Raw genomic sequence first — 12586 nt, forward strand, 5'->3', positions numbered from 1 at the left:
AGGCCGCCAGCTCGAAGCCAACCAACTACATTCACGCCTCAAAATATCTTAAAAGTGTATTTTGTGACCCAGAAAGAGTAATATTAAGTAGCTGCCGCCATTGTTTGAATTCAACTTTTGTGAGATCTCGCAAAAGTTTTGCGAGATCCCGAGTTTGTTTTGCGAGATCTCGCAAAAGTCCGTCTTAATCTTTTTTTTCTCCCATGTCCCCTGCGGGGCTCCGTAGGATTATATGGTGCACTGTCGATTTAAAATAAAAAAATAAAAAAATTAAAGGACTTTAAATGGTAAATGGACTGGTTCTTATATAGCGCTTTTCTACTCTCACTGAGTACTCAAAGTGCTTTCTACAACTGGTGCATTCACCCGATCATACCCATTCACACAAGCACATTATCTAAGGTTTTTAGTGCTTCTATCTGACATTCACTCAAATTCACACTCCAATGGATGCATCAGGGGGCAACATGGGGTTAGTATCTTGCCCAAAGATATTTGGCATGTAGACTGGAGGAGCCTGGGATCGAACCACCAACCCTCTGGTGAGTAAATGACCCGTGATTTTTAGCTAACTGAAACACAGTTGGTTATATTATAATAAAATTCCACAACAGAAAAGAATACAATTTGTATTTTAACTTGGAATTAAATTCTTAGGAATGTAGGGTAGCAGAACAATTAGAATAAAAGTAAAATACAAGAGATAAATGATTCTAAAAAAAGCCTGCACTAGAGTGCCTCTTATGTTCAAGCAGCCTTTGAATAACACAACGTTAGCATACTTTGTTTTGTTTTAAATGTTGCTTCACAATATGCAAAAACAGAACTTCAGCAGTGACAGCACAGTGATATAGTGGTTAGAGCTATTGCCTCACAGCAAGAAGGTTATATTTTTAAATCCATCCTGGGATCTTTTCCCTTTGTAGGTACTTCAGATTCCTCCCAACAGCCCAAAGACATGCATGGAGTTGGGTTAATTGGTGATGCTAAATAGGTATGAATGACTCTGGCGAAGCCTGACACTGGACTAGATAAGTAGACAAAATACAGCAGCTGCACCTTCGACTTACAGATATATGTAGCAAACTACACTGAAAGAGTTGGTGTTTATAGATGCACAGTGACAGGAAACAACTCACCTCAAATATCTTAAACCTAAAGTAATGAGCTGTTTTGATAATGCAGTTATACAAATAGAGATATTTCTGTAAAAATGTAGGAAGTGATAGTCAGAAAATAAAGAAAAATGGTAATAGTAAAACTATCTGTGAGTTTTACACCTGAAACTATTACAGCTTTGTGCTAATGGATAATGGTGACTTTAGCATATTCTTATGCTTAATATTTAGCGTATATAAAAAATAAAATAATTATCACATTTAACCCTATAGCTTTACCTAGTACACAAGCATGCTAACGCTTGCTAATTTGCACAAAACACAAATGATATGTCAGCATTTTGATGTGATGAGGGAAGGTCACAGGATCACCAAAAATATTACAAGTCATTCTGAGTACTTTTATTCGAATTAAGTTCCAATTATTTCATAATGGAAGTGGCTGAACTACAGTAAAATCATATAAAAATATCATATTAACTATTGAGAGAAAAATTCAGAAAATATCAGCTTTGATTTTGAATACCGTGATCATTAGTTCATTGGTCTCAGCTTACATAGTTCACAAGTAAAAACAAAGATTTATCAAAGATTTCTAGTTCTTAGGTTTTGTTCCTGAGCCCCTGATGTTAAGTGTAGGTTTAATTCTGTCATGTTTATTTTCTTGCTCCCTAGTTGTGTCTCATGTCGCAGTTTGTTACTCCTGTCCCTGTGCGCCGTGTTTGTCCTATTCAGTGTCAAGAGCGTGCCTCTGCGCCTGTCGTGCGTTTCCTCTTTTATTTTGATAGTCCCTGTCCTGTGTGCAGTGTGTCTGATTTTGCTTCCCTTGTCTCATTAGGTCTTATTTGTCCCAGCTGTGTTGCCACCTGTTCCCAATCGTCTCATTGTCCTGCTTGTGTATTTAAGTCCTTTGTTTCTCTGTTAGTTGTTCCATTGTACCCTTACTGTGCTGTGTTTTTTCCTCCGAGCTCCCTGTGATCCTCGTCCTTAGTCTCTAGTTTTCAGGTTTCTAGTTTTCTAGCTTCCTAGTGTTAGTGATGGCCAAATGAAGCTTTCTGAATCATTGAAGCTTGTGTTCATTACTCAAAGCTTTTCAACACAGTCGTCTTTGGTGACATCTGGTGGCCAAAAATATGAAGAGCAGCTTGAATCCACAAAATAAAATGAACTGCTTCATTATGACTGCCCATGCTACAGAGTGGAGTTCACAGTTGTTAGGTTTATGTTGGCACAAACCTGTTGCTGACTGAGACGAGTGCTGAACCCCAGTCACTCTCAGTCAGCTCCCCTGTAGCACTGCCTTTTATTGTGGTTACATGAATATGCATAGGTTCCTTAACATATGACATCTTACACAGTGTGAACAAAGAGTACCTCGTCTGTGTGTAGTGTAGGTATGTGTGTGTGTGTGTCTTAATAGGTTTATTTTTGAAATACACAAATTTTTATACACTGCAGGGAAAATGAATATAAATATAAAAACTACAGGCAGACGTTGTTTTATTACAAGAGACAAACAGACCTGTCACAGCTATAAATGAACTTAAAATACCTGAGTTTCCCACTGTGTTCTTCGCCTCCTACAGCTTTAGACAAAGGGGAGAAGCAATTTTAATACATAAAGATATTAATTTCTCAGTACTCACATTTATAGATCCAGAGGGTAGATTCCTAATCATTAAATTATCTATACTTAACAAAAAGCTATGTAAGTACATAGCTTCTTCCACCCAGATTGCGCACTTCTTGGGGCAACCTCAACTTTGGACTACATGAAGAAATGGATAGGCTCAATACTGCAGGAACTCAGCACAATTTGCGGTCCACAAATATAATCAGACAGTAGATGAGCGACTTTGGTCTTGGCGACGCATGGCGCTCCCTTCACCCCAACCGTAAGGAATATACTTTCTTCTCATATGTCCATCACTCCTACTCTCATCACGATTATTTTGTAGTCAGCAGCTCACTGTTGAGTGACATTTCAGACACCGAGATACACCCTATAGCTGTCAGCGATCATGCTCCTCTGTCGTTAACACTAATACATCAGAAGAACATTCCACCAAGTAAAAACTGGAGATTAATACATCATTGCTCAAAGATGAAGAATTTATTCAACATTTTATAAAAGGAGTGGACTTTATATTTAGACTATAATGACCTTGGAACATCAACATCTGTTCTCTGGGAAGCAGGGAAAGCTGTGATGAGATGTAAAATAATATCTTTCTCATCACATAAAAAGAAAAAAAAAAAGAATATTCAGGAATTAGAAAAAAACCCCAAAATCTTTAGAAGAAGCCTACGTGTCCCATCGGGAACAGGAAATGCTGAACAAAATACACAAAACAAAACTAGAATTAAATGAAATTATGAATAACAAAACCCTCAATTCTTAGTACAGAGACTTCGCTTGCAAAATTTTGAACACCAGGGCTGTGCAGAGATGTTGAAAGAGGTGGGTGCTCAAAGTTAAAAAGGGGCACATAGAACCAGGGTGAAGAACAACAACACACATTCATCAAGAATCTAATATGGAATCGCATCACACTATATCACTGTCATCAGGGCTGCCACGATTAGTCGACTATCAAAATCGTCGACGACTAATTTAATAGTCGACGCGTCGTTTGAAGCTTTGTAAGATCCCAAAAGACGCAGGAATAAGTAGCAGGATTTAAGAGTGTAATAACGGACTGAAACAGAAGATGGCAGCACTGTATGTACAAGGATGCCAGCTGCCGTTAAACCCCGAAGAAGAAGCTGTGTCCCAGAATTCATAGCGCAGCCCAGCTCAGTTTCCAACAATGGCGGCAGCTAGTTAGTTTTAATATTACTCGTATTATTCTTTCTGGGTCACAAAATAAACGTTTCACATATTTTCATAAACTTCACCGAAACTATCTGCAGATTTCATTAAAATTTAGTGAAATATCATCTTGTCTTTATTTTTAGTTAGCACATACCTTAAACACTTAAAGATGTAAGCTAATGATAGTTATATAAGTGCAGATGCTGCTGGTGCAATAAGCTGTACGTTTTACGTCCATTTGATGCATGATCTGATTAGTCAACTAATCAAAAATAATCAGTGACTAGTCGACTATCAAAATAATCGTTTGTGGCAGCCCTAGGTACAATGTTGCTGTTGAGGGGATGCTGCTGCTCCTGCTGCTGATAGTGCTGAAGGGCAGGGCTGTGTTGATCTGAGACTGTAGACATTAAAGAATCCATAGGAGAGATGGTAGCTGATTACAGTTTTTCTTGATTGCTTAAACACATTTCTTGAAACTATGCCTCGTATTCCCAAAACAGTAAACACAAATCCATAACGTCTCACCCAATTTCCCAAACATCGTATTGTTAGGTCAAAATGAAGCTCTATACTCAAAACCAATCACTCTTGCTGAAAAACCAAACTTTGCCACAGACAGCATTCACAAGGCCCCAAACACACACATGACAACATAATCTTACACATTGGTGCAATAAATGTAAAATAATATTCCCCAAACTGCCAAGTTATGTTCCTTGTGGTTCTTCCCCTCAAAAACCTTTTCAAATCATGAACAAAAAAGATGAAACCAATGTAGATACAGTGGCACATTTTTATTCATGTACCATACAGTATAACACACACCAAAAACATTAGTCCACCTCAGCATCCTGTCTGTGGTCTGGGTCAGGCCAGAGAATCTCATCCACATCACAGGCTATATTGGCCCTAGCCAGGCAGCGGGGTTAAAATCCTCATGTATGCCTGATCCACACTGGCATGCATATACTGATATGTCAAGGTAGGCATCTTCCATGGCCTGGAGGAGGTGCACATGGACATATGGTTCTTTGTCATACACTTTCCACCGCCATGCCCAAAATACTCCTCTATCAGGTTTAGAAACGGAGAGTATGCAGGCAGAAAGATGTTAGAACACCAGTCATCAACCATAGCAATGCGATGGAAGCTAATGTAATCCCAAACAACAACGCAGTGGGATTGCTCTGGTTTGTGCTGGTTCCCTGCAGTCCCGCTGGAACATATGTTATCTCAGACTGTCAAGAAAAGCAACGAGAAGCATAGCGTTATAGGGTCCTAGAATGGCATGGCAGTGGAGTAACCCTCGTTGGCTGATGGCTGCGCACAGAGTGACATTCCCTCCTTGCTGACCAGGGACATTTACAATAAGCCAATGGGCAATTATGTTCCTTTACCTCCACCTCCTCCTCATTCCCTGGTGTCCTAGACCTCCTCGTCCTCCTCAAACTCTTGCTTTGCATGTCTTTGGATCCATTGTTTCAAACCTGAATGAGCTGACTTTTGTCTATCCATCAAAGTTTCTGATTGGTGTGTGATACATTTTGACTCCTAGTGTTTCCACTTTGTTACAGTTTTTCTCGAAAACTCTATTGTTTGAACCAAAGTCTCAGTTGCCTGAACCCACTTATTGAATCAGTCACTCTTTTGGCAAAACCATAAGCACTTTTCACCTGTTTAGACACATCTTGTCAACATATTATCATTGTGATGCACCTGTGTTGCATAATGGTGAGCACTGGTGGCAAAAGTCAAACACAATTAACGCTCAGGTGTCACCGGTTGAACACAACTCAAAATTTATCACACTTGTGGCTAATGATGTAAGGATACATATAAGCCAGATCACTGGTTTGTGAGGCACTACAATGGTTAGAAATCCAAGAAGAGGAGTTCGTATGAGAGGAGGTCAAGGTGGTCAGCGAGGACAAAGAACAGTAATATCAGATGAAATCAGAGCTACTGTGATTGTCCATGTTCTTGTCCATAGTATGACAATGAAGGAGGCCAGACTAAGGGTACAACCAAACAGTAGATTCACTGTGTCTACCATGATCCGAAGAGCACAGGTAGTTACCTTTTTCGACATCATAGTATGTAAATGTTGACAACAATTACATATGTACAATGACTACATACTTTACCACAGTAAACATGTTTCAGTACATCACTGTGCCAGTGTACTGTAGTTTTGTAATGGATGGTTAGTCTGACTGTTTGTAGGCCTATTCCATGTATGTATTTTTGTAAGTGCATGCCATAGCTGGACTGGCCATCGGGCATACTGGGCATTTGCCCGGTGGGCCGCTGGCGATTTTTTGTTTTTATGGGCCGATGGATTTTTTATTTTTTTTTATTTTTTTTTGTGGAAGGGTATATATAATGAAAGGTGTTGGATTGGCCAATTGATCATGATCAACTCTGGGCTGGACCAATTACAGCCGAGGAGGCCGGATGCACCCTCCCCCTTGTTTAGCAATCACGTGATTTTCGCGCATTGCATGCCGGGAACTCGTGGCAAAACAATCCAAGTACCGCATCAAATGCAAGCATTTGCAGCACCGCAAAACGTTCATTCTCCGGTTCCAATACCTTCTTGTTTTTTCTTTGCCGCACAAAAAAGGAATGTACAAAACAAAAGGAGAACAATGCCGGTCCGTACAAAGACAGACTCGACGAAAAGACAAAGAAAAGATACGAGGAAAAAATCAAAGGAGTGAAAGGGTCAGACCCTTACGAGCACACAGAGTGGACAAAAGACGTTAGCGTGCTGCCCAACTTTCACCACGCTCAGATTTATAATTATACGGTTCTTGGAGTGAGTGCATACACTCGTGAAGTTTAGTAACTTCAGGTCACTGCAACAAGCCCAGGTACAGTTTACCGACGGATGGGTACAGGACCTTGAAATGCACCGTGTAGAACGAAAGACCATCGTACGAACAAAGGTAAGTTTACCAGTCTCACAAATCGTCGTCATAAATACACATTCGTTAACCGTTTATTAATAGGACCTTTGAGCTCAACGGTAATTAATTAGTAGTGGAAATAATTTCTGGTCGATTACAGAAATGTAGCAGTGACAATAATACTGTATGCTGTAATCGCACTGGACAATTAGTGATACAAAACAACTGTTTTATCCTGTGAATAAAAGTATATGTTTTTGTCAATGTACCATAATAACAGAAGCGAAACGCAATATTGTGTCAGGACAATTCACTATTTATGCACAATAAACAAAGGAGCATAGCGCGACAATTTCTGTTCAGCGCCAGACTTGCTTGTAACCTATATCACCAATTATGTTAAGAAAAATGACGTATTAACTACTACAAAACTCTGACCTTTGTGGGAATGCTTGGAGCAGACTAACTGTGAGCTGGAGTGTTCTGGGACGTTATATTTGGTATATCCAGACCATCCGTCGGCTCTTACTTCGGAAACATGGCTTAAAAATTTCTCTTCAACGACGTAATCCGATAAAAAAAAACGATCTCTTTACCCGTCGGCTTCCCGTGGCTGTCATGCGACCGGCTATTGCAGTTAATAATACAACAGCTTCTTGCCATTTTTTGGGTTTCTTTTTATCGCTGTGTAACTGAGTTCAATTGAAAGCCTGCGTGCGCTAGTACCTCTTGCCACAAGTTCCCAGAATCCTTTGCGGTTTTACCCCTGAATGACGTCACATTTTCAATCTTTATCCTGGTGGGCCGGTCTCTAGTCAAAATGCCCGTTGGTTACTGTAAGTAGTGATTTGCTGTAGTTGGCCTACATCACTTACAAAAATGTATTTAATATATTTCTACAGAGAGTTTTCGAACTGGATGCAATGGAAAAACTCCATGAATACATCTACATGGATGAAGCTGGATGGATGAAGAGGGAGAGGTCGTAGTGTGGTTGGCCAACGGGCCATTGTTGGTGTCCTTGGGCAGCGTGGTGGCAATGTCACATTGTGTGCTGCCATCAGCAATCATGGTGTTGTCCACCATCATGCCAACCTAGGGCCCTACAACACTCACCAGCTCCTCATCTTCCTCAATCACATGCGAGATGTTCTGTTAGGGCAGCATGATGAGCAACCCATCTATGTTGTTGTTTGGGACAATGTGAGTTTTCACGGAGGCCTCCAGGTTAGGGAGTGGTTCAATATGAACCAAGGTTTGCCTTCAACCTGTTGGGAATAAATAACTTTTCAGTGCCTCAATAATGCTATGCTTTTCATTAATGGTAAATTGCCTGTATTTGTATAGCGCTTTACTAGGAAAATGTTTACTGGGAAAATGTAGATAACAGGGGACCATCTCTGGTGGAAAGTTACTGAGACACTGTTGTTTAGGCTAGAATGAGAGAGCTTTTGTAATAAAACTGTCAGGGGCACACCACCATTTGGAGATCCGTGGCAACGTGTCATGCAGGACGCATCTCCCTTCTAGAACTAATGTGAAAGAGAAATAAAGTGTTAAATGGTCTACTGAGCAGTGTTTTGTTTTCCATCGGATGCCTCTGAGGAATCAAAAGAACTCTGTGAAGTGTTCACAGCCATTCAATATATGACTACATGCTTATCCAACTGAGCTAAACCTGCGCCTGACTGCATTTAATCACCAAAATTGGAGAAACTGGAAATGACCGCCGTGTATTCTATTTATTTCAACAAAGTAACTGTATTCTGATTACCACCCATTTAAGCAGTAGCTGTAACTGAATAAAGTTACTCATATTTTGTATTTTAAATATGTAGCACTGGTACATGTATTCCATGATTCCACTTCCTCGGGTGGGTGCAGCAGCGGGCCAGCTAGCTCCTGCACCTAAGCCGGTTCCCTGGGTAAAAGCATCCAGAACCCTGGAGAGTCCATCCAGCTGTTCCTCGTCTCCACTGGGAGCTCAGAAGAGTCCTTCCAGCCAGCTCTGAGGAGTCTGTCCATCCACATGCAGCTTATACACTGCCATCTGTTCCTGCTGGAGGCTTTGGAGAGTCCATCCAGCGCCACCTTCGGTGCCGTCCCCACAAGAGGTCAATGCCTCTTCTGGTCCTGCGCCGTCAGTCAGTTATTGAAGTATTTTGTTTATGTCTAAAAACAGCTTCCTGCTGTAGCTGATAATGAGGATAAAAAACATGAAGTAAGCAGCTGTAAAGCAAAAGGGGAGGTGAAAGATGCTAATACTCTTTATAGAGTTTTAGATGATTATTTTCTGCCTTATTTACGTATATATATATATATACTATATATATATATATATAGATATATCATATATATATATATATATATATATATATTTATTAACAAAGGCAGAAATATCATATGTATATAGTAATATATATGTTATATAGTACTCATATTATGATGCTGTTCACAGTGGGTTTGGCAGGTGAGGTTTGTATTTGCTCATATTTGTTGAGCTGCTGAAAAGTTGCATTTGACGTGACCTCCCAGTTCATTCACATCACAGCCCACTTTAACTTCAAAACCTTGTTACGGGTCATCCTATTGATGAATGTATGCACCATATTTTCAATTACCATCAATACATACTGATGGATTGTGAATAAATGAATGAATTTTGGAGAGAGGACTCTAACACAAGAAAATCTAAAAACAAACAAGAAAAATTTGAGCAAGCAGTATACAATTATCAGGTTAATGGCAGGTCAAACAACACAGAACAAGAACGACACAGCAACAGGCAAAGACGAGGAATCCCAGGGAAGCCTACTTTAATGGTCCGGGTGAGTGGCATTATTTTTCCGGCAGTTTCGTGTCTCCTCCCATGGGCGGAGTTGACCTAATTTCCTCTCTGGAATCGCACCTGGAGCTCATTGTCATGGCAGTATATAAGGCCAGCACTGACTACTACTCTTTGCCAGATTGTCTGGGACCCTGTGTTAGTTCTTGGCTCATTCAAGTCTTGGATTAAGTTTTGTACTATTTCTGACCATGTGCTTTCCCTTCCCTCCCTGGTCACGCCTCCAACTGAAAACAAGTATGCAGCTAAAAGAAACACACACTGGCAACAACTTGTTGCCAGTGAAACATCCACTTGACATCGGAGTAACATCTCTTTTTCCTCTGTTACAGAGTTCTGACCTCTGGCCTATAACCCACCTAATCATGTCAGCCCTATGAATTACTTCCTGGAACCCTGGAATAATCATGTGCACTGCACTCAAGTTCATGTAACCTGTGTTCATTAGCCACTGATCCCAGCTCTCGTTCATGTTTATGGTCTGCTATGTTTAGTTTTCCACGTTTGTAAATCGTATTGCCTCACTGTTGTGTATAGTCCCCTCACTAAATCCCCTGTAAATAGCTTCCTGTGCATCCTCCCGTCATGGTAAATAGTCACACTTCGAGTACCTGTGTGTTGAATCTGTGCCTTGAGTCCACTCTGCCTGACGGCCTCCAGCCGTGACACCTAGGCAATTCTGAAGAGAGGAAAGAATCTCAAAAGTTCAAAAGGGGGCTAACAAGAAAATATATTACCAGGAAACATGACAGATAGAAATTGTTAAGTTAGAATGGGCAGATTAACCACCCTTTAATTTTTAATTTGTCACGTCTTCAACCTTTTCATTTAAATTTTACTGATGTACCTGGAGAAGTGTGAGACATGTTTATGTACTGGCATCACCTTTATGCAATGAGATGACAGGAAAAGTGATGTAACTACCATCACAGAAGACAGATGCATCTATAGGCGTTGGGATCCCTGGCCACTGCTCCCCAATCTAGTATAAGCAGTTGCACACTGCTGAGATCTTACATAGATGGGTGTTCCTGATAGTAGGTAGATGAAAGAGCAATCAGATATAAGAGATCCAGTCTGTCCTCTTCTGTTAAAACCAGCAAAAATATGTTAAAGAGTAATAATAAAACAACAACAAGCTGCAGCCGACATAAAATGGAAAAGACTGCTTATACCTTCATATGGGTTTGGGAGAATATATTTACTTTTACCTAAAGATTGTGTCCAAAGATGTTTTACACAAGGTTTATGTAAAGCGGCCTACTTGGGTTTGAAGCACAGTTCGTCAGTTCTAAATAGGAACTTGAATTAGAAGTTTAGTTCCCCGCTTGGACTTTGGTCATTATTTTCACGTTGTAGAATATAACAAGGTTGGTGATAAGTGGGTAAGGTGGTCAGTGAAGACGTGGTTGCATTAGTAAATGGGTCAAACAGAGAGCTCTCTAAACAGGATTGTGACCCATTTATCTATTTTAAACCTTCAGATTAAGAACATTGTGATGGAAATGAAAAAACACTAGCAGGTATGGATTAATTCAAATACATTTCATCTATGTAGCGGTGCACTGACAGCAGCCATCATTCCGCAGTTTTAAAATTTTCTTTACAGAATTTTGTATGGCTATGTGTGAGTGCTGTTATTATTTCACACATAGAAACAGAACATCATTGCGTGAGAACCAGTCTAAACCAGACAGGCTTCCTGCTTACGCTTTGATGTAATACAAAATTACACATCTCTAGTACAAGTGGTTGCAGAATCAACTGTTGTCACCAATTTGACTATTTGTCATCAAAAGGGTGCTTTAAGTAAAGTAGTCATGTAGTTTATCACACTTCCCATGGAAATGTTGTCATCCATAAACAAGAAAATACTGACATTAATCTCTGCTTTTCTAAAATCACTATTATATTTTATTATTATATGTGATAATGTAGGTACAACGAGGAACAAAGGTTGATGGAGGGATCACCAATGTCTGTTGAGGAGCAGTGGCCAGAGATCCCAACGCCTATAGATGCTGCTGTCTTCTATGATGGTACTTACATCACTTTTCTTTTACAGCCCTTTAAAATGTCAATTTCTCATAAAAAGAAATTCAATCCAACAAAATTTACAGTACATTTACACTAACACTTGATATTTTTCTGCTCCTTTGCTGTTTGACTCTCAGATTAATAGAATATCTTCACTAACTGTGATTGGAAAATACTTGCATATAGACATAGAGTAAAAAAAAAGATGTAAGGTATAAAGGTTTATAACCAAGGCAGTACTATCCAAGGTACTTAAACCTTTTCATTATGAATACTTTTGAATGCACTGTACACAGACAGTCCTTGCCCCATACAGCAAACACAGTTTGCCACAATACATTTTAAGTTTCAAATTCTAAATGAATATTGATTTCCCCACAGGATCTGTGCACTTCTTCAAGGGAAACTTGGACTACAAATACGACTCCAACTTCAAACGTGTGCACTCCATCAGTCGTGTTAATGAGCTGCTGGAATGTGAAGTGAAGGAAGGCAATGAAACAGTGACAGAGAGGAGATAAGTGAAGTAATGCTTTCCCTGGAGCTTGACGGTGCTGTGCATGCATACACAAACTTTTACGTCCAGTAATAACCACAATGTATCGAACAGAAAATAGAGAAGTGGTTAGTGTGTGGTTAGTCTTACCTCAGTGTGTAATACAGTGATGTAATATTGGAATTTGTACAGTTTTCATGATTTGAAATGTGTGTTTTAATCTAATTTTGCTGCTAATTTTAATTTTAAATCTCTCTATACAAACATCAACATGTGATATAGAGCTATTCAGCCAAATGTAACATTTATTTTAAGCTCGTGTCGTTCCATCAGAGGGATTTATTTTTTACTTAGCAAAGAAAA

General features: G+C 39.7%; 1 protein-coding gene across 1 annotated transcript in view; it reads left to right on the forward strand.

Moving 5' to 3' along the window:
• The window catches only part of LOC102289431 (matrix metalloproteinase-18), a 27724-nt gene extending 15170 nt beyond the window's left edge, over positions 1-12554 (forward strand). The window contains exons 9-10 of the mRNA XM_014337986.2: positions 11629-11729; positions 12109-12554. Of these exons, the coding sequence (XP_014193472.2) occupies positions 11629-11729; positions 12109-12248 (241 nt within the window). The 3' untranslated portion in view covers positions 12249-12554. The remainder of the gene's footprint in view (positions 1-11628; positions 11730-12108) is intronic.
• Positions 12555-12586: the final 32 nt, after the last annotated feature.

This window comes from Haplochromis burtoni, unplaced genomic scaffold (genome assembly GCF_018398535.1).
Source record: "Haplochromis burtoni strain Fernald_Lab_line unplaced genomic scaffold, NCSU_Asbu1 Contig_24, whole genome shotgun sequence".
NCBI lineage: Eukaryota > Metazoa > Chordata > Actinopteri > Cichliformes > Cichlidae > Haplochromis > Haplochromis burtoni.